Source organism: Aphelocoma coerulescens, chromosome 3, assembly GCF_041296385.1.
Source record: "Aphelocoma coerulescens isolate FSJ_1873_10779 chromosome 3, UR_Acoe_1.0, whole genome shotgun sequence".
NCBI classification, from domain to species: Eukaryota; Metazoa; Chordata; class Aves; order Passeriformes; family Corvidae; genus Aphelocoma; species Aphelocoma coerulescens.
The window spans coordinates 22,475,688-22,497,220 of record NC_091016.1 but is presented as its reverse complement, the minus strand read 5'-3'; the positions used below and the strand labels follow the sequence as shown (position 1 = coordinate 22,497,220).

Here is a 21,533-nt window from a genome sequence, read left to right as displayed (position 1 = left end):
GCCTGGCTCCTTTGAGGTTTGATTAAAGACGTTTGGAGGTCATTTGCATCTCACTTCTTGCAGGTGTTTTAACAAACAGAGGTAATCTGTGAAAGACTTTTGTGTAAGTTATAATCCAGCCTCTAAAGCTTTAGGGCAGACGAAAGCCCCTATTCTCTGTGATTGGTACTTGGATTGTGCAGACTTGGCGGTGGCACATCCCCCTGTGGATGCGCTGAAGGCGGGGAGGAGCAGCTCGCTGTTCTGCAGGCTCCCTCTAGGATGGCCAACAACGTTCACATGAGCGGGCTGCTCAGCCGGCACGACGATGAAGCCACCAGGACCTCCACCTCCGAGGGCCTGGAGGAGGGCGAGGTGGAAGGGGAGACTCTCCTGATCGTGGAGTCCGAGGACCAGGCTTCAGTGGATTTATCACACGACCAGAGCGGGGACTCCCTGAACAGCGACGAGGGTGAAGCATCCTGGATGGAGGAGATGTCCTATTACTGTGAGAAGTGCCAGAAGTGGATCCCAGCAAGTAAGGCTGCCAGTTGTGTCATGCCTGGCTGTGGTGGGTGTTTGCAAGGTGTTTGTGCTGTCCTGCATTCCTGTTTTACAGCTGCTTTGGCTGTACCCCGTCCTGCCTTGGCAGATGATGCCTGCTGGCAGGGTATGTGTTAGACACTTCAGTCCCTGAGCTCTGTGTGTGTCCAGGGCTTGTGCTCTCCCTAAGGAAATTAAACTGTCTTCTTTCATTAGTAGAGAACATTAAAATTCAGAAATGTGCCCACCCTCACAACTCTTGCAGCTGTTTAGGGCCTTGGGCCAAGCGACCTGACCTCTCTGCTCACTCAGATAAAGATAATGACCCTTGCTGTAAAGCTCTGGGAAGGAAAAGGACTTTGTGATGGTGTTAGTTGTTTTTTTTTTTTTTCTTCCTGTTGATTTGCCACATCTGTGGAGCATATGGCTAAATCTCAACCTTAATGTTTTCCCAATAATGTGACTTTAAGCTGGCTTTCATGGAAACATGTCCAGCCTGCAGCAGCCAGTTCTGGGGGGTGTTTGGAGCAAGCTGCAGAACTTGATGCCTCTGCTCTGACACCTGACATAAGATAAATGCTGCTGGAAAATGTAATAGACAACTTTACTTTCTAAATCCTGGATTATCTGATCTGTTAAATCCAAAAGCCAGATATTGCACTGGTTGGCTTTGGTTTTTGTGGGGGGTTTTTTGTTTGGTTTGATTTGGGGCGTTTGTTGGTTTGTTTGCTTGTGGTTAGAAATAATGAACTGTTTAGGTGGCACCTGCCTTGCAGATATGCCAGAGCTGCCCTTTTTGCCTTCTTAGAATTTGCCAAAATTTATAGTGTAAAACTCTCTTCTCAAGGCGTGTTAGTTTTAATGAAACCAGCATCAGACTATTAAATTACTACACAGTAAAGGGAAATACTAACTTGAAAAGTATTAATTAAAAAATGAAGCAGAGTTAAAGGTAGCATGAGCTATCTCATGCAGGAGCACTTGATGCAACACTAAATTTGTTTTATTTTACAAATATGTTCCTCTCTGCAGTTGCTGTGGAACAAATGCAAGGAGCAGAAAAGGCCAGTTGCAAAGCAGCAGTAGCCACGTACAAATGTGGAGAGTAAACAGCTGCAAAAAGGAGATACTGTGCTCTTTCCTAATCATTCAGTTCTGGGGAGTTCAGCTGTCACTCGTGAAAATTGCCAATGTGCTCAGGCAAATAATCACTTTTTTACATTGAATTGCCATTTAGATATTCTCCTAATCTACCAAGTGTGGGGGGTTTCCCCCCATCAGACACAGTTGCAACTTTAATTCTGCAATTCACTATAGAAGCAAGGCATCCATAAGTTAAAAATGCTTGATCTGGTGTTGTTACACAGTAAAAGAGATGACATCCTTGTGGAGAAACAGCTTTTGAGTGTGACTTTTCAAAAGCACTCTAAGTCTTAACAGTTTCCCTGTCCCCTGATGTCATTTTTCAATTTATCATATTGTGTAAATTAACTCCTGGTGAGTTTAGAAGCCCTGATTAACGTTATTTTTTTTTTTTTCCTCTGCTGCAGAAACACAGAATTAGAGCCTGTAACTTTGGGTGCATGGGGGTTTACAGGTGGCTCTCTCGCTTTTTTTCAGACAAATGTGATCTTGGAGGAAATCCAAATTGCCTTTGCAGCACTTTTTCCTATAAAAGGACAAAAAAATTGATTTTTTGCCTTTTCATTTTAGGTCAACTGAGAGAACAGCTCAGCTACCTCAAAGGAGATAACTTTTTCAGATTTACTTGCTCTGATTGCTCAGAAGATGGGAAGGAACAATTTGAACGTCTGAGATTAACATGGCAACAAGTAAGTGAAATATCTGTGCCAGCAGAACAACCGTGGGAGTTTCTGAAATTGTTGTTTGTTGTGTGTGTGCTACCTGGAAAAGGAGGATCAGGTATTGGTAATAAATTTGCATGAACTTCAGAAATTAGTTAGCTGAGGATTGCCTGCACATGAGAACTTGAACATTTGGCAGGGAAATTGGAAGATAATCATACAAACCACATTCCTTTTCTTTTTTTTTTTTTTTTTTTTTTTTCCTTCCCTGTGTATTGCTCATGAATTCATGTCTTCAAGCAGGTTTGGAAAAGCAAAATAAATGCAATTTGGCTGCTAGGCATGAACAGTTTTTTGTATATAAGAAAATGTAAAATTAGCGAGGTGGCAACATAGAAAGCTTGCCAGCTCCCTGAATGCAAAGCTCCAACCTGGCTGCTTATGCACTAGCATCAGTCCTTGCTGGAATTCACTGTTTCAATCATTTGCACACCTGAGTAATCAAAATAACATCTGTTTGCATCCTTTGGGACAGTAATGGTGTGCAGTCTCACAGAATGTTACAGGACATTAGCTAGGACAGAAAAGACCTTTGAGATTGTCAAGTCCAACCTATGACCCAACACCACCATGTTAACCAGCCCATGGCACTGAGTGCCACATCCAGGCTTTCCTTAAACACCTCCAGGGATGGTGACTCCGCCAGCTCCCTGGGCAGCCCTCTCCAATGCCCATTACTCTTTCTGTGAACAATCTCTTCCTAATGTCCAGCCTAAACCTCCCCTGATGCATCTTAAGATGTGTCCTCTTGTCCTGTTGCTGGTTGCCTGGGAGAAGAGGCTGAACCCCCACCTGGCTGCACCCTCCTGTCAGGCAGTTGTAGAGAGTGATAAGGTCTCCCCTGAGCCTCCTCTCCTCAGGCTAAACACTCCCAGCTCCCTCAGCTGCCCCTTGTAGGATCTGTGCTCCAGACCCTTCACCAGCCTTGTTGCCCTTCTCTGGATGTGCTCCAGCACCTCAACGTCCTTCCTAAATTGAAGGGCCCAGAACTGGACACAGCACTTAAGGTGCAGCCTCACCAGTGCAGAGTACAGGGGGATAATCACTGCCCTGGTCCTGCTGGCCACTATTCCATTGGCCTTCTTGGCCACCTGGGCATGCACTGCCTCATGTTCAGCCCGCCATCAGTCAGTACCCCCAGGTCCCTCTCTGCCTGGCTGCCATCTAGCCACTCTGTCCCCAGCCTGCAGTGCTGCAGGGGTTGTTGTGGCCAAAGTGCAGGACCCAGCACCTGGTCTTGTTAAATCTCCTATTGTTGGATTTGGCCCATGGATCCAGCCTGTCCAGGCCCCTCTAGATGGTGTCAAAGGCTTTGCTGAAGTCCAGGTAGACAAAATCCACAGCCTTCCCTGGATCCGTCAGGCAGGTCACCTGGTCTTAAAAGGAGATCAGGCTGGTCAAGCAGGACCTGTCCCTTCTAAATCCATGCCATAGGTGCCAAGTGATGGCATTTAAGATGATCTGTTCCATAACCTTGCCAGGCACCAAGGTCAGGCTCACAGGCCTGGAGTTGTCTGGATCCTCCTTCCAGCCCTTCTTATGGATGGGTGTCACACTGGCCAACCTTCAGCCATCTGGTGCCACCCTGGTGAGCCAGGACTGATGGTAAATGATGGAGAGCAGCTTGGTGAGCTCTTCTGCCAGCTCCCTCAGCACCCTAGGATGGATCCTGTCTGGTCCCTTAGACTTGTGAGCATCCAAGTGGCTCAGCAGCCTCCTTCCTCCTGGATTACTGGGGGGTATTCTGTTCCCTGTCCCCATCCACCAGCTCAGGAGGCCACTTGTCCTGAGGACAAGCTGTCTGATTGTTGAAAATATCAGCCTTGTTGGCCTTTCAAGGCAAAGGCCTTTCAAAAGGCACTCAGCCTTTTCATCATAAAAGGTAATTTGGAATATGGATTGTAACTCCTGCACTGCTTTCTCGTGGTGGCCAGTGCAGGGGAAAAGGTTGGTGTAGGGGTCTGTGCTGGCAGGGTTTCACCAAGTTCCAGACTGGGAAAGCAGAGGCTGCTGGCACTATGCTCAAGTCTCTTCAGAGTGCCATGGGGAAGGGGCAGACAAAATGAAAATGTGTGAGGAAGAAAGCTGTGACCACCTCCCTGGGCTTCCAGCAGCCAGAGCTGCTGCTGCTGCTTCTGGGTAAGTGGAATTGAGGGAACTGGTCAAAATAACTTATTGGAAGCAGGAAAAATTGGGATAGTGATTTCTGGATTTTTTTCAGAGTATGTGGCTTCAACAGATCTGTATCTTTAGCCAGTTGAAGAGAGAATTATTTTTGATGTCCTGAGACACTGTCCACATGACTTTAAAACCCTCAAAATCCTAGTTGTCAAACTAAGAGGGGTTGTGAGGTAGAAATAGAGTGAAGGGGACATTAAAGCTGTCTGTACTTCCTCATTTTGACATCTTTGACAATGTATCCCAGAAAGCCAAGGTCCACTATGAGGAGACCCATCTCTCTAAGAAAAACACTTTTCAGACTTCTCTGAGGGTGAATTCCCTGTTGGAAGTAGTGCCAAACCGAGGCTGTGTGGTTGTTGAAAGGTGATCCCAGCCTAGCTGATTTTAGTTTAGTTCTAATAAATTAATTAAAATTAATTAAGTAAATGTAATTAACGGTCACCTAGGATTTACTTGAAAGAGGTGAGATATTTTTCAAACCTGCTCTATAGTTTGGGTATGTAAGAGGTCAGAGTGAATTCAGTTGTGAAGTGTGTGTGTGTGCAAGACCCTTGTCACAATGTTTCTGATGTCTTGGATAGCGGGATTACTTCTGACCTTATTTTTTTAATTTGAAAGTCTGTTTCCCTACCTCCATGTTACATTCAGACCCCAGCTGTACTGTAATTCATTTACACAACAGCTGCACAATTCTTGTGTCTCAGCACAAACCTGCATAACTAGGCAGCTTGCTATTCCCCTGGGATGGAGAAATCTCTGGAAGAATGTGCATCTAACAATAGAAAGACAAGAACAGGCAGCATGAAACCAGGAAGAAGATGGATTGCAGAAGTTGCGTATGAGATGTTGTAAAAATAAGATATTTATGAAGGAGCAACGATTTGTGTGTGGCAGCTGGGGGGGTCTGTTGAGCAGAAAAAGCAGAAAGGATTCACTTGTGTCCAACGCTTTCTGTTGCAGGTTGTGATGTTGGCAATGTACAACTTGTCTCTGGAAGGAACGGGCCGTCAGGGGTACTTCCGATGGAAAGAAGACATTTGTGCTTTTATTGAGAAACACTGGACTTTCTTACTAGGAAACAGGTAAAGACATGATATTTCCCTGAGGGTCTGGTTGGTGAGCCAAAGGAATCAAAACCTGTTATACAGATGGACAAGAATCCTGGCTAATTTGGTCACATCTCTGTTGAGCCTTACAAGTGATAAAAAGGGAGGATTTCATATTGAGAATCTGAATGCAGGTGTGAGGGGTACACTTGAGAAAGAATCAGCATTTCTTACTGGGGAAAAACAACCCCAGGAATGTCGCACAAAAGCAATACAAATGCATGTATTTTGGATTATTTCTTATCTTCCTTTAGGCAGCATCTGAACCTGCAAAGACTGTATTTTTCTAAACAGTCACAATGGATGAGCTAATCCTGGTATTGCCAAACTTTAGGGACAAAAATATGGTCCAGCAAAGCGCTATGTCCCTTGGCTACAAAGCTTGCAAGGACCAAGTTCTTCAAGAAGAACTGAGCCTCACCTTTTAGATTGTTTTGGATCTTAATGAAATGGCTTTTACATAGTAGGTGTTAAACAATTGAAATGTTTTTCAGTGTGTGTAAAGACACTGTCAGAGTAGGAACCCCTCTCATAAAGGGCAGCCTTCATTTTCCAGGTGAACAGCTCATTTTTTCTGAGCATGATGAAGCTGTCAAACCCAAGCCTCCCTGTTAATGCATGTGCTGTGGAGGCAGGGAAGGAGCTGAGCAATCCTTGGAAGTTGTAGATTTGATTGACTTCACAGCTTCTTTTCTTCTCCACGGATTTCTCTGTTGTAAGATCTGGCCTTTCTTCCTAACCACATTTGGTCTTTGGCTTTGCTTTCAGTGCTTGTCTGAGCCTCCTTGCTCTGTTCTCAGAAATGTTGGCATTTGTCCTCTCTGGAAGCCACAAGGACCCTGACAGGAGGGCAACTGATGGCCCATTGTCCCTCATTCAGGGAGCCAACACCTCCCAGGGTTTGCTGCTGCCTTTTGAGACTTGCCTTGGGAACTGGGCGCTCCTTGCTCTGATTAAAATTCAGAGAGTGATTCCTGGCCTCAGACACAGCCTTCCCACTTGCCTGGACAAGCCACTGATGGAACAGAGACAGCTGAATTGTGTGTGTAGTGGTACAAGCTGTGCAATGCTCTTCCTTGGCATACTGAAGTGCAGCTAACCCAGATTTACTGTAGCACTCCAGACTTTGAGCTGAGGCACCTGGGTGTGATCCCCCACCTTTGAGGTTCAGTACCCCAAGGTGTGTAAGTGCAGCACTTGGGCAGCAGTGAACACCAACTCAGCCAAGCCTTGGCAAGTACAGAAGTTTCTGCTGGTGGGGGGGTGCAAAGGCAAGAAGAAATCCTGAGATGTTGTGCACCACGAACCTGATTCTCCAGAGCCTGAGGGAGTACCTCAGTTATTGGCTACAAGGGCAATTCTTCAGTATTTCTTCTCACCTCTTCCCTAAGTGACATCTTAGTTGGCCCTGTGACCAGTTCCTAAAGGAATAAAAAGTGCTCAGATGCCCAGTAAGAGTGCACTGCCCAGCAGAGGGAAGGGCTTGAATGCAGCTCCCTGTCTCCAAGGGGCCAAAAAAGTGCTTCAGGAGTAGTTCTGTGTGTGTGTGTCAGTGCCAGTGGCAGAAACACTTTGTCCAGGATGGAAGCACAGCTGGTGAGTAGGGACCTAACCCTTGTTTTCCTCTCTCCACCACAGGAAAAAGACCTCAACATGGTGGAGCACAGTTGCTGGCTGTCTCTCTGTGGGGAGCCCCTTGTTTTTTCGCTCAGGGGCACAGGAATTTGGAGAACCGGGATGGTGGAAACTGGTTCATAACAAACCCCCAACGCTGAAACCTGAAGGAGAGAAGCTGTCAGCATCTGCACTGAAGGCAAAAGGTAACTCTTTCCCCAGTAATGTGTAGATTCCTTGCTGGGCCAGAGCTGGGAGATGTGGGGAAAGTTCAGTTAAAACCATGTGTTGTGTGCATGGACAGTTCCTTGGTTTGTTCTGCTGTAATGGTTGACTGAAGAGAACTCTGATGCATGTACTGTAGTGTGAGAAGCCTGTTCTATTTTATTACCTTTTTGCATTGTGCTGATTTAAAGGGTTTTGAGGCTTGTGCAGAGTGGTTTGGCTTGGGTTTTTTAGCTGAAATCCACAATTTCTCCACTTTTCTTTACCCTAGGGATTGTCTTTTATCTTTTGTCACTAGATGCAAATTCTCCTCTTTGTAGAGGAATAAAATGTGGGCTTTAATGAGCCTTTAGTAATACATTGGCTTAATGCTACATGTCCCAGAGTGAATTTCTTGTACACATTGGAAACCCATCTTTGTGGCAGCATGTTTTTGACTGTGTAGTGTTTATCCAGTGACTGCAGGAGCTCAGCGTCTGTCAGAATAAGCAAACTCCTTCTTTAGCAGCTTCCAAGCCGCCCCTGGATCCCATCATTACTGTGGAAGGCCTTCGGAAGCGGGTGAGCCGCAATCCAGTGGAGTCAGCCATGGAGCTGAAGGAGAAGAGGTCTCGCACTCAGGAAGCCAAGGACATTCGGAGAGCCCAGAAGGAGGCGGCCGGGTTCCTGGACCGGAGCACTTCCTCCACTCCCGTGAAGTTCAGCAGCCGCTGCCGCCGGCCCGACATCGTCCTGGAGAAAGGAGAGGTCATCGACTTCTCCTCCCTGAGCTCATCCGACCGCACGCCTCTGACCAGCCCCTCTCCATCCCCATCCCTGGACTTCTCTGCTCCCGGCACTCCCGCCTCACACTCAGCCACTCCCAGCCTGCTCTCGGAAGCAGATCTCATCCCGGATGTCATGCCACCACAGGCACTGTTCCATGGTAAGAGCCACCATGGGTTTCGTTTAGTGGTGTAGTTTTCTAGGAAGATGTTACAAAAAGAAGCTCCCAGTGAGCTGCAGGACCCTTTCAAAATGAGATGGAAAGTAGCTGGCAGTATTCTGTTGCCTTAATTGAGTGTGACTGGTTTTCCACAGTTGTATCACCAGCTTCTAAGGCCAGAAGAAACCCCCATTATCATTTTTTGAGGGATCCTGAATAAACAGTGGGTAGATTTCACACAGCAACTGCTGGGTAACTCAGCATAAGTATTTCACTGCAACACAGATTACCCTGTTAGATAGCAACTCTAGTTCTGTCTCAAATGTTTTTCATGGGAGAAATTTTATTCCCATGGTAATGTCCCAGTATTTTATAAGTTTGAATGTGCTGATTAACGGATGCTAAATTTCAGCAAGATTGCAAAGCAGTGATGCAGGCTGCATGCTGTTAGTTCCTTAAGAAGCCAGACTTCTGGGTGACAGGAAGAATAGTGAGGTTCTGTAGAGGACAGAACCTCTCCTGGGTATGCTAGCTGAAGATACAGCTCACCAGCTTGAGCTTTTGATCCCCAGTCTTTGGGAATTTTCAGCAGCTTAACACTCCTCAAAGAACATGAGCTTGCAGCTCAGGAGGAGCTCTGTTTCCAGATGCTGAACTACAAGACACTTTAGGAGCAGGATTGATTCTCTGTCCTGAAACGGGACTCTTTACAGCATCTCCTGTCCAAAATCAGGAGATCCAGGAGTACACAGAAAATGAGGTGTGTTGGGTAAACCCACATTATTGTTCCTTAGTAGAAAAATGCTGTGACAACCATTTTTGAAATGGGGCTTTGATGTTTAAATTATTTTTTCCCCTGGATTATTTTGATCTGTTCTACAGATGATGAGGAGATGGAAGGAGATGGAGTCATAGACCCAGGAATAGAGTATGTGCCCCCTCCCAGTGGGACAGCTGGTGCTAGCACCATGATAGCAAGCAGAAAAAAAGTGAAGACAGCTGAGCAGATCAAGCAAGAGGTGGAGAGTGAGGAAGAAAAAACAGAACGGATGGAAGGCGACAGTGAAGATCCTGAGGAGTCAAACACACCCTTGCAGGTGAGAGGACGAGACAAGGGGAAGCCACAGCTGGAGAAGGATGCTAAACCCAGAGTTCCCAAGCACACCTCAGTTAGCATCTATGAGGAAAAGCTGCTGCTGAAGAGACTGGAAGCCTGTCCCAATGCTTTGAGCATGACCCCAGAGGCCCGGAGGCTGAGGCGCAAGCTGCTGGTCAGGCAGGCCAAGAGGGAAAGAGGACTCCCGCTCTTTGACTTGGACCAGGTTGTGAATGCTGCACTGCTCCTGGTTGATGGGATTTATGGAGCTAAAGAAGGCAGTGTCTCCAGGTCCCCAGTAGGGCAAGCAACATACAGAACTACTAGCCAGGACTTCAGGATCTTGGACAGATACCAGGTGGGTATTCCCAAATCTAAGTTAGCTTTTGGCACAGGTTATTTTAAAGCTTTTGCTGCATACAGCAGTGTCACATTGAGGTTATCTGACTCCTAAAGTGAAAAGGATTATGTGAACAATTCTCATTTTGGCTTGGGGCTGTGTCCCCACCAATGCTCTCCTGAGTCTCTTTCTTCCTGGGACATGCTGGTGCAGCACTGCTGTCGATCAGTGTCAGCACCACAAATGTCGATGCATTTGTACTCCAGCCCTGCCCAAATGCTGATGGTGGAGGCCTGGACGTACCCAAGCAGGCAGGTGCTCTTTCATGTGTGTAGGAGGGAGATGACTTGCAGCACTTCTAGGTTTGGGCACCAAATTTGGGAGTGCACAGCAGGGTGCAGAAGTTGGGACCATCATGGTCCAGTCCATCCTGTCATATTGAAAGGCCCTTACTCTCCCTCCGTACGATTCCCTTGTTAAATCACTGACTGATCTTCCTGCAATTGTTCTGCATTTTTTTGTGCATCCAGACAATGCTGCCGGCCACGAAGGGATATCGCCAGCAGACAACCAAGTTTCTGTATCGCCTGGTAGGCTCAGAAGACCTGCTGACAGACCACAGTATTGTCAGCCCTTACACCTCCCGTGTCCTTAAACCTTACATCAGGTACAGAGGGTCTGAGCTTGCTCTTGTGCACCGCCAGCCCACGGAGAGGACACCTTTCTTGGGCAGTGCTCCTCACTCCTCCTCAAAGTACACCCCAGTGCACCATGGTAACCCTGAAGGGATAGTGTTTGGTTTAGCTGAGTAGTGAAACAGATTGCATTGGGAAGGGGAATCTCCAAGAGGGGGCAAGGGCAGAGAGGGCATTGCTGTAGCCATTCAATGCAAGTTGCACCTCTTTTGGGTCAGAACTGTGATTTCCTTGCTCATGCTGTAAGGAGAGACTGGCTGGACATGTGGGTCCGGAAAGTGTCCTGGCCTCTGGCACAAGGGTGTTTTTGCTGAGCTGGGGGCTGTTTTCCCACATGAATGGAAGACTGTTCTTCTTTTTTTTCTTAAGTTGAGCATGTCAGAAAATATTTCATGGGCAGTACCTGTTTAGCTGCAGTGGCAGTTCTTGTTGCTCACTTGCTTTTTGTATTTCCTTTTCATGTTCCTGGCAGACGTGACTATGAGACAAAGCCCCCGAAACTCAGGCTGCTGGCAGAAATCCGGGCAAATCCACACAGGAATGATCTCAACTGGAAGGCTGAGCCAGAAGCACCCATTGATTACTGCTACGTTCGCCCTAATCACATCCCCACTATAAACTCCATGTGCCACGAATTCTTCTGGCCTGGTAAGATTCCTCCAGTGCTTGGGTTCCTAAAAAGGAAGTGGTTTTATTCAGAACAAAAATGTTCTTGGGCCAAATTTTTCTTCAGTTGGTGTTTGGCTGGTTCTTAGAAACCCATTATCTGATGTCACAGGAATGCATTTGAGGTGGAGACGTGGGTTTGGTGTCTTTGTCTCTTGAGATCATGTGGAACTGGGCAATTAGGCCCTAATTAGCACAGTACTTACAAAAATAGGTGCCAGTAGGAGTAGTCTGGTAGTTTAGTAGTTAACTAAACTTAAGCATCCAGTGAAATGTTTTGCAGAATCAGGGGTTGAAATAAACAGTTTTATACCAAAGATTACTGCTCAATACCTTTGTGAGAAGGTTTCTTCCTAGCAGCCATTAAGCTGGATATCTTGGAGTGAAAGTTGGGAACTCGTATGAGGAGTGGCTGAGGTCACTTGGTCTGTTCAGCCTGGAGGAGAGGAGACTGAGGGGAGACCTCATCATGTCCTACAGCTTCCTCAGGAGGGGAAGCCAGAGAGGCAGGCACTGGTCTCTTCTCTGTGGCGACAGGACTCCATAGACCCAAGAGAACAGCTCTGAAGCTGCGTCAGGGGAGGTTTAGGTTGGATATCAGGAAAAGGTTTTTCACCCAGAGGGTGGCTGCACACTGGAACAGGCTCCCCAGGGAAGTGGTCACAGCACCAAGCCAGCCCAGCATGATTTTGAACAATGCTCTCAGGCACATGGTGTGACTTTTGGGGCTGTCCTGTGCAGGGCCAGGAGCTGGACTCGATCCTTGAGGGTCCCTTCCAACTCAGCCCATTCTGTCATTCTATGAATTGCTCTTACAACTGCAGGCTCTGCTGTGATGTCCTTTTATCTCCTCAAGCCTCAGTATTTACAAGGTATGGAAAAGATTAGGTTTGAATTTTTCTGTGTCACTTCTGGGACTGCAGGCTCTTTGGGGACAGTGGCTGCCCTTTCTGGGGGCAGTTATGAGGCTGCAGTCTGTAGTTCTTCTGAAATAATAATAGGGATGTTCATCTGGTTCATGTATCAGCTTCTGATCAGCAAACAATGCAGCAGACTAATTTAGAAAAGCCCAGTACAAACAGTACACACCTTTACTCCAGGTAACTGTTTGTGTTTTGATTTGCAGATAGTGATTCAGCAGGGTTGTAGTTCAGCAGTGCCCATATGCTGCAGTCTGGATGGGAGCTCTTTGTGCTACTCATTATGCAAATTGTACAGTGTGGGGGGAAATAACCTGGCACACCTTTCCTTTCACAAGCTGTTTTAGAGCTCGTGAGAGACACTTGCAATCCCAGCAGAGGCTGAACCGCTTTGTCATAGTCTCTCCTCTCCTGATAATGCATTTGAAGTTCTGGCCAAGTTGGGTTGCACCTTCATTAAGTTCTTCAGGACTCACCCTGTTTTATTTAACACAAGGAGCCATGGGTGTGTTACACCCAACTGTGAACTGTTCATCATTAAGTCAGAAAGCTGACACTCCCATCAGTCTCTAAACAGGAATCCAAATCTTTTTCATGGTGAAAAATTTCCGAGGCTGGGATATGATTATTGCACCTTGGTTTTAGGAGAGGGAAGTGAGGAGGTGATGCTTTGGGAGGTAAAGACTGGATGCAAGGATGCTGGTACAGCTTGGGGGTGCTGGGCAGGGATATGTAGCTGGGTGAGCATCATTAAACCAGCACTCAGTTCTTCTGTCCCTCCAAATCCTCCCTTTCAGAGCTGTTCTTGCCTCTCCCAAGGCAGAACCATGTTTGCAGGTAGTGACTGAAAACGACTGATGGAAGAGAGATTCCCCGGTGTTGTTCCTCACAGTGCCTTGTGCCTTGGTGCCCTAGCAGGAAACCTCTTCCTAGCGGGAATTGTCTCCGGGGGTGAACCATCCTGAGCTAAGCATCTTCCTACAGGAAGAACTGCGCCACTGCAGAGAGGCCAGCGTGCCCGGGGCAATGAGTGCTCCTGTCCAGGCACGCTGCAAGGCACTCCGCAGGCAGCAGCAGCCTGGCTTAATTAACACTGCTCCCTATTGCCAATCGATTCCTCCCACGCCTTGCTCCACCCAAGCTACTCTCCAGCAAGAAAATAACTCACCCACTTCTTTCCTGCCTGGTGCCTTGTGAAGTCTTGCATCTCATCAGGAGTGATTACTGGAAAACACACACTGCTATTTCACTACCCCGTGTTCCAAAGATATTGCAGCTGCCAATTTGAGGCTGAAGCAAGTGTTTCTGGCACATCTCCGTGTCTTGCATCTCACTGGGGTCTGTCCACACAAATTGCCAGGCAGTCAGTGCCTTGAACTGCACTGCTTGGTGCTGACATGCTGTGTGGGTGCTCTAGGACTGCTGCAGCAGGGTGATGAGGCAAGGTTATAAACTCCCAGCCTCTTTTTGTGTCCAGCCTCTGACTCACAGAAGCATCACTGCCTGAGAGGCTATGTCGTGCCCCAGATTAGAGAAGCTGCATGCTGAAAGCAAGTGTTTTGATAGTGTTGGAAGCTGTGGTCAGGTTCACAGTGCAGCTCCACAACCAGCTGAGTGTGCACAAGAGACAGCAGTAAGAGCTCCAGGCAAGGTGGAGAAAAAAGACAGGAACCATAGGCAGGTAATGCTACCTACCAAAGCTAAAGTCCAGTTTCATGTGTGCTGCTTCTGAAGAGAGTTGAGTTTCAGTTTCCTCCTTGAGTCATTTGAAAGGAAATCAGCTTTGCCAGTTTTTCGATGCAAACTTCCCTGCTAAGTAAGCAGATCTTGTTTTGTCTGTTTTGTTGTATCATCTCCTTTCCCCTTGCAAACTTACCTGGCAGGGGAGACACGAGGATCAGGCAGCTGGTTTTCCCAAGGCAGGGTTCATCCCCTGCACTCTGGGTGTCCTGATACCTGGGATTTCCCAAAATGTGGGAAATTTGACTGCATAATTTGTAGTAACAGAGGACTGCTCTAGCAGGGGCCTTGGACTATTCTATGATTCTGTGATCTCTTGCTATCAGAGATTTGAAATAAAGGTAAAAAGAAGGGATTATTTCTAAAAAGCCTTAAGCCCCTGGATTTCCCTGACACTTTTGTTTGCAATGCTTCCAACTGCTGTTTCTCTCTTTCTCCATAGGAATTGATTTGTCAGAGTGCCTGCAGTATCCAGACTTCAGTGTTGTCGTCCTTTACAAGAAAGTTATCATTGCCTTTGGCTTTATGGTGCCAGACGTGAAGTACAACGAAGCTTACATCTCTTTTCTGTTGGTGCATCCTGAGTGGAGAAGAGCTGGGATTGCAACCTTCATGATTTACCATCTTATCCAGGTAATGAAATCATCCCGTAAATTTGCCAAAGAACCAGCTCTGCCTTCTTCCTTGTGTGCACACATGCAGATACTAGAGAGCAGGAACACTTTGTGTGAATGTTTATGGGAGGAAGTAGCTTCTACTTTGGAAGTTAAAATGTATTTAGGAAAACAACCATCCTGGTCGTGTCCTCAGAATCACTGGGATGCTGCACACTTCAGCTGTCTTGGGATTAACTCTGTGTTCTTCAGTGGTCAATAGTTTGTGTAAAAGGAATACTGTAAATGGGGGGTTTAAAGGAGAGAATGAGGTAAGACTGGGGAGGGTCAGTTAGAATTATTGCTGCTTTCTTGGCTACTCCTGGAGGTTTATTCCATGCATTAAATCACTTACTGATCTCAATCACTCACTTTCACTTTTATACTCTGGTTCAAACACAGCTGAGTTAATGATAAAGAGAACCTGTTTGCAACCTCATTGTTCAAACTGGCTTGTACTGGGCCTTGTTCCACAGGAACACTTGGGAAAATTAATCTCAGCTAACTAAATGGGTGGTATTAAAGGAGTTAAACTTCATTAAATCTCTGAATGAATACTGTTATTAAAGTGGCCTTCATTCCATTGACTTTCTTGAACTGAATTGCAGGAAAGGCAGCTTAAGTAAGGATGGAGATATATGTCCCTTACAGAGCCCAACTCTGTCTCTTTAGGACCACAGTTTTGCCACTCCCTGAGCTCTCTTGGCAGAGCTGCCAATGGGAAACATTGCTTAATTTGCTGTAGTCAAGATGGGCTGCACTAACAAAAACTCACCATTGAAATTGTTTTTTCCTCTTACTTATTTGGCTGAAGCAAGGTAGGGAGTGCTGGCAGAACCTCGGGGAAAGTGATCTGTACTTCGGAAAAGCACTTTCCGCTCCTGGGCTGCCTGAGGGTAACTCTGCTACCTGCACAGCTCTGTGCAGTGTTGACACAGGCCTCTAATCAATATTCTTTAAACTCACCCCTTGCATTTCCCAGGCAGCTCTGTGTGAAGTGTTGAAGGAAATTGCCCTCAGCTCAGTCTGTTGATGTGAGATGTCAACACCCAGTGGGAACAGGCGCCAAGGTTTGCAGGGATCCAGCAGGTGGACTCCCAGAGACTTCTCTCTCCAGCAGAACGGGGATGCTGGAGTTGGCAAGTCAGATGTGGAAAATCCTCACACCTTTTTGTAGGATGTGTCCCATCAATTAACCTAATCCTGCTTGCAGGTAGAGTAGCATGAAATTTCACTGAGGAAAGCCAAGTGCATTTGGGAGATCTGAGGCTGATTAGGCGTGCTAGCAGTGAAAGATCAGCACTGTAGGTTTGGCTCACATTTTACTTATTTTGCTGTTGCTGACTCTCTGACGGTGGTAGAAGGGGTTTAGTCCTGTGGAATGAATGGTGGTTGTGACCTTCTGTTCCTCAGTCTCCAGGTTGTAGGTGCTGCTTTGCAGCCTGCTTGGGCTTTGGGTCTCCTCTCTGGAGCTCGAGACACTTTGATGCACTGTTTGGATTAAGGGTAGGTCGCTAACTTTGGGATCAGTGTGCTGAGTTTGGGGCTGAATTCTGGGGAACAGCATAACTTAACAAGAAAATGCTTTGATGCAAATGGTGGTGGCTGGTTTGCTGTCAGAATTTACCCTCTCACGCATCTGGCCCGGAGGACTAAACTGCATTTTCTTAATGATCTCATTCCAATTTTCTTTCCCCCAAAAGAGCTTCCAATTATGTCTTTTTTTCTTTTCCTCCTTAAATCCCTCTGAGAATTTTCCTCTTGAATGTTCTGTCTTGGAGAGTTCCTAGAGGGTATTACTGTTCCCACTTAGAGTTACGATATACTCAATATACATGGAATGCTATTAAAACACTTGATGAAAGCAGAAAATAAATTATTTCAGCATCTTTATCAGAGTGTTGCTGGTTAGAATAATTTAGGATCTTCAAGGTAACTTCAACCATGCTATTATTTGCTGTCTGAACTGAATTTCCTGCCTTCTCAGGAGGTGGGTGCTGTGCCCTGAAGGATGGGAGAGGAGCTGGGTGGGATAGGCAGGAATTCCAGCATGACAGCACAGAGGTGCTCGGGCGGTCCCAGAGAGCTCAGGTCTGTTTGCTGACAGGGAGGAGTGCAGAGCCTGATCCTCTGGCATGTTTTGTCTTTTCTTCAGGCCATTGTATTTGAGATCAGTGCTGTACACCGAGATTATTTTTAATTAACAATTACTTTAGTAATTGACAATGGAAAGATGACAAATTATAATCCCAAACCTACTTTCATTGTCAAGAGAATCCACATTTCCCAGAAACAAAGGCTTGGAGGAGCAGCAGCAGCAGCGTTCCCTTTGCTGTTGCTATGTGTGGTAACTCCTGTGTCGGGGCCTGTGACTTTTCTCACATTTCCTCAGTACCTTGGATCCCGGAGCTGATGAATCTCCTCACCTCCGCATTCCCCCAGAGGCTGTCTCATTCTCTTGCAGTGATATCTCTTTTTTCCTCCCCCCCTCCCTTGGCAGACCTGCATGGGCAAGGACGTCACCCTTCACGTCTCTGCAAGCAACCCTGCTATGCTGCTCTACCAGAAGTTTGGATTTAAGACCGAGGAGTACATTTTGGATTTTTATGACAAGTATTACCCCTTGGACAGCAAGGAGTGCAAGCACGCCTTCTTCCTCAGGCTGCGGCGCTGAGCTGCCGGCGGTGTCTGGGGGGCTGGGAAAAGCCCAATCCATTGAAAAAACTCGCCCAGCTTTCGGTGGAGGATGTTGGCTGCCACAAGAGAGCTGGAACATGCTGGTGTGTTTATCCCTAGGACTTTGGATGTCAACAGTGCGTTGTTGTGTGTGCAAAATGCAATCCAAGAGGATTGATTCCTATGCTCCAAGGGGAGAGGCCTGGAAATGCCAACTGGCATACACTGAAACCACTGGAAAATTGCTTATGGGGAATTTTCCTGCCACTGTTAGTTTGGAGAGCCTCATTAGCAAACAAACAAAAATGCCATACAAAAAAATGTTTCTCACTTCAGAGGGGCACCATGGATTTCAAGTTTTGAAACCTGTCAAAAAAATGTTGCAGGATTTTTGTCTCTGTTTATGAGCAAGAATGAACACCTAAACTTAAACCGTTCAGTGTTTCTGTGGTCTGATTGCTTTGTTAGGAACTGTGTCTTGAGTCTTTGAAGGGAAGTAAGATATTGGTGCCTGTAGCTGGATGTTGACTTTAGGAAAGTTCTACACATGCCATATCAGTAGTGCTGGAACCACGTTTCAGCAGTACTGAAGAGCATGTGGATTCCTGTGATCCCAAGTACAAGGCTCAGAGGAGACACCTTTGTTTTGCTCCTTCCCTGCTGCCTTCCCTTCCCCTCCTTGCCCCGTGCTCAGTGTGGAGTTCGCGTAGCGCGCAGTGTTTTGTGTCCAGGAACGGTGTCAGGTGGGTTTGTGTCTAGGCAAGGCAGGGCACCACAGCTGCCAAATCAGCTCTTTGGAATCTTTCCACCTCACTGCCAGTTGTTGGTCTACAGCTCAGCCCTTTGGGCACACCTCTAACCACAGAGCAGCCTCACAGTCTCCAGCACTTACCTCCTCCTGCTACAGGTGCTCTGGCTGGAAGAAACCCAGAGCAAAAGTCAGTGGGGATGTTTGAAATGCAGGCTCTGATTTGTAGAAGCAATCTGCTTGCGGCCTGGAGGGAGGAAAGGGCAGAGGTGGGCCAGATCCAGTTCTTGGAAGCACCTAGGCTCTAAGTATCAGTAAAGAGGAGAGCAAAGAATAAATAGAAATACCCAATAATTAAAAAATACAACCCCAAAGGGTTTCTCTGGTAGTGGCTCTTGTCCTTTTTCACAGTGTAGCATCTTCTCTCCCTCCCTGACTTTCAGTGCAGATCCACAGAAAGCTGCACTAACCAGAGGTCAGTCTGTGCATTTTAACTATGGCTCCCATCCACTGGGATGGTCCTTTCACATCAAGCCCCCAGAGAGCTACACACCAAATGTGACTTCTTTGTCCTTAATCTACTGTGTGTACCTGTTGGCTGCCTGACTATAGCAGTAGTTGCCTTAGTGGAGTCTTCATTTTGGTAACAGAAGAGAAAGGGACACAAAATACGTTTTTGTGTAGCCAATGTACATCATCGCCAACACAAAACCAGTGGTAGTGGGAGGGGAAACCAACCCAGCCAAGGGTTGTGTGCCTGAACGTCCTTGCACATTTCTGCCTGTTTCATGACTATGTGAAAGTTTTCAATGTTCTTAATGTTATGAGTTAGCTGGACTTTGAAAGAAAAGAAATATTTGTCTTTATGAATGGAATTAAAGCCCTTCCCTTGGAAAAGCCTGCCTGTAGTCATACTGTTTGTTAAGGTGTCTCTCCATCATCTTATTTCATTGGAATCTAGCAAACTCCAGTACGGCCTTTAGAGGATATGTGTGGGCAGCTGACCAAGGCAAGAAATTCCTCATTTCCCTACTGGACATCCCCACAGAAGCCACACACATGCAGGCCTTAGCAGGCTCCTGCTTTCCAGACAGAATGAGGAGATACAAAATAGTCCGAAGAAGATGACCAGTTCTGCATTGTGTTCTCAAAGGTGACCATGAAGATTTTGAGGACCATCTTGCTCTGTGCCTTTGTTCCTCGGAGACTACCAAGTGACGATGGTGTTATAGCAGCCCTGTGACATCTGCTGTGCTGCAGACAGCTTGTTTTATCCAGGTCCTTCATTTAACCCCAGATCCTCAAAGGCAGTGAAGTGATTAAATGCCTTTGAGCCCTTGCATCTCAGCTGTTCTCCTTCTTCAGGAGGACTGGTAAAAATGAGCTCGGCAAAGCATATAGAGGGTGGATATGAGTATTCCTGTTTTGCTTGTTTCTTGCTAGTTTGCCCGTAGCTCCGGGACAATCAGCCAGTTAACAGCTCTACCTCTTCTATCCCAGCTTTCTCTCAAGAGAACATTTCCAGCCCCTAATGCTGAAGTGTAAATGTCTCTTAAGCGTAGCATCTTAGGGCCACTGCTTGGATGGCCGTGGCTTTGCGAGGAGTGAGGCTCTTCCAAGGCCCCCGGCGAAGCAAGCAGACAAACTCTGCTCTCAGCCCTCTGCTTCCCTCTTGTGCCTCGGGCCCCCGGGTGCTGGCGTACCTGAGCTGTGCTCCGAGAGCCAACACCGCCCTGCTCCGCGGCGCGATTCCTCCACGCTTCCCGGAGCCGGGCAGCCACTGCAGCAGTGAGAGGAGGGGCCAAACACAGCTTAACAAAGCTAAGCTTTCCTGGAGCGTAAAGGTGGAACCTCGCACTTTCCTAATAGGGCAGCAAAGCCCCAGGGTTTCCCTGAGTTTTGACTCGTTACGATCAGGAAGGACTCTACTACAGCCATCTTAAAAAACAAAAACCAAACCAAAAAAGAAAGGCTCGAGGTGACCAACTTGTCCTCCTTTCCCTTTGGATTTGTGCTGGAGGCTTTAAGAAATGAAAAAGCATCCTTCCGGGCGGCGGCTCCGGCTCCCCGCGCACTGCGCGGGCGCTGTGAGGGCGGCGGGCCCGCCCCGCTCCCGCCCCGCTCCCGCCCTGCCGCGCGCGCGCCGCCGTTTGAACGGGGCCATGGAGGCGCTGGCGGTGCTGCCCGAGGTGTGGCGGCTCTACTTCGCCTCCGTCCGCGCCGCCACCTTCCGCAACTGGCCCTTCACCGAGGGCTGCGCCTGCACGCCCGAGCGGGTGAGCGCGGGGCCGGGCCGGCGGGAGCGGGAGCGGGGCCCGGGCGGCGGGAGCGGGGCCGGGCCGGCGGGAGCGGGGCCGGGCGAGCGCTCACGGCCTCCCCTGTGCCCGCAGATGGCGGCGGCGGGCTTCGTGCACTGCCCCAGCGAGAACAGCCCCGACGTGGCGCAGTGCTTCTTCTGCCTCAAGGAGCTGGAGGGCTGGGAGCCCGACGACGACCCCCTGTAAGTACCGGGGGGATCCCTCGGGCCCCGCCCGGATCGGCGCCGCCCCGGCCCGGCGGAACCGCTGGCGGCAGCCGAGGAGCTCGGCAGGGGAGAGCGGCTGTGTGTGGCTCGCTATGAGCTGTTGTCTTCTCTTTTATTTTCTCTTTCTTTTCGCCTGTTTTCAGGGAGGAACACAAAAAGCACTCTGCGGACTGTGGTTTTCTTTCTCTTCAGAAAGAACCTGCTAACCTGACGGTGCAGGAGTTCCTGAAGCTGGACAAAATGCGAATGAGAAAGGCACTTGTACGTACTCGGCTTCTAGTGTTTGGATTGTTCAGCTGGCCTCGTTCCTTACCACAAGGCTTTGTGCAGAGTGCTTTGTTGCATCCAGGCTCGGGCTGGATCAGCTGGTGTGCCCTTTCCTGGTTCTCAGCCATGCTTTATGCAGGATGTATCCTGCTTTCCCCCCGAAGCTGAACGATACTCAGTTTAGTGGCAGACAGTAAGATATTATTTTTACTCTTTGCAGAAAAAAGAGGTTTCTCAGAAGATGACCAAGGTTGAAGATAAAGCCAAGACCCAGCGTTGTGGTATAAAGAATCTGGCCTAGACTGGTGCAGTTTCATTGACATCTGTCTAGTCCATGTGCTGTGGCACTGCCCCCGTGACTGAATGGCCGTGTTTCCCTAGGCCGCCTCCAGACTGGCTGTTCCTGAGAAGCAGACGGGATTCTGCTTCACTCCTCCGATTCTGTCTGGGAAGTACCTGGGCTTTGATGCATTGCTTAATCTTTTCCTGCAGAGATTCTCCTAATCTTCCTGCTGGTTTAATTAAGGATTATTACTTGCGGATTTACTCGTTTCCTTTTTTTCCCCCCCCTTTTTTTTTTTTTTTTTTGTAAATCCAGCTGTTTAAAGATATTGCTGTCTTGTAGAGATACTGGTAGCTCTGGTGCTAAAACTTGTATTTCTGATAGGAGTTGGCATGCATTGCATTTCCAGTTTTGTACTGAATATATCAATCTTTTAGATACTTTGGGACATAGAAAGGGGAAGGAGTTTTAAAAATACTTCAGGGAT

General features: G+C 47.6%; 2 protein-coding genes and 1 non-coding gene across 6 annotated transcripts; all 3 read left to right on the top strand.

Annotated features, from left to right (window-relative positions):
* Positions 1-10: 10 nt before the first annotated feature.
* Positions 11-18,869, top strand: KAT14 (lysine acetyltransferase 14). 3 transcript variants are annotated; one of them, XM_069009444.1, is made up of 10 exons: positions 11-517; positions 2,236-2,354; positions 5,529-5,650; positions 7,313-7,494; positions 8,019-8,438; positions 9,321-9,892; positions 10,405-10,541; positions 11,042-11,217; positions 14,338-14,528; positions 15,962-17,133. In XM_069009444.1, the coding sequence occupies exons 1-10, from the start codon at positions 262-264 to the stop codon at positions 16,064-16,066; spliced, it is 2,280 nt and encodes a 759-aa protein (XP_068865545.1). In that variant the 5' UTR covers positions 11-261; the 3' UTR covers positions 16,067-17,133. The 3 variants fall into 3 exon arrangements, with proteins under 3 accessions (XP_068865545.1, XP_068865544.1, XP_068865543.1); XM_069009443.1 differs by having other exon boundaries at positions 12-517; positions 8,022-8,438; positions 17,049-18,869; XM_069009442.1 differs by having other exon boundaries at positions 12-517; positions 17,049-18,869.
* LOC138108859 (U1 spliceosomal RNA) lies at positions 14,024-14,187 on the top strand. Its single transcript, XR_011150082.1, has one exon. It is a non-coding gene; the product is annotated as a U1 spliceosomal RNA (small nuclear RNA).
* Positions 18,870-20,017: 1,148 nt separating the features above from the next.
* Positions 20,018-21,508, top strand: LOC138107771 (baculoviral IAP repeat-containing protein 5-like). Of its 2 annotated transcripts, XM_069009439.1 has the most exons (4): positions 20,088-20,248; positions 20,363-20,472; positions 20,640-20,757; positions 20,984-21,508. In XM_069009439.1, the coding sequence occupies exons 1-4, from the start codon at positions 20,135-20,137 to the stop codon at positions 21,062-21,064; spliced, it is 423 nt and encodes a 140-aa protein (XP_068865540.1). In that variant the 5' UTR covers positions 20,088-20,134; the 3' UTR covers positions 21,065-21,508. The 2 variants fall into 2 exon arrangements, with proteins under 2 accessions (XP_068865541.1, XP_068865540.1); XM_069009440.1 differs by lacking the exons at positions 20,363-20,472; positions 20,984-21,508 and having other exon boundaries at positions 20,018-20,248.
* The last annotated feature ends 25 nt before the right edge of the window (positions 21,509-21,533 follow it).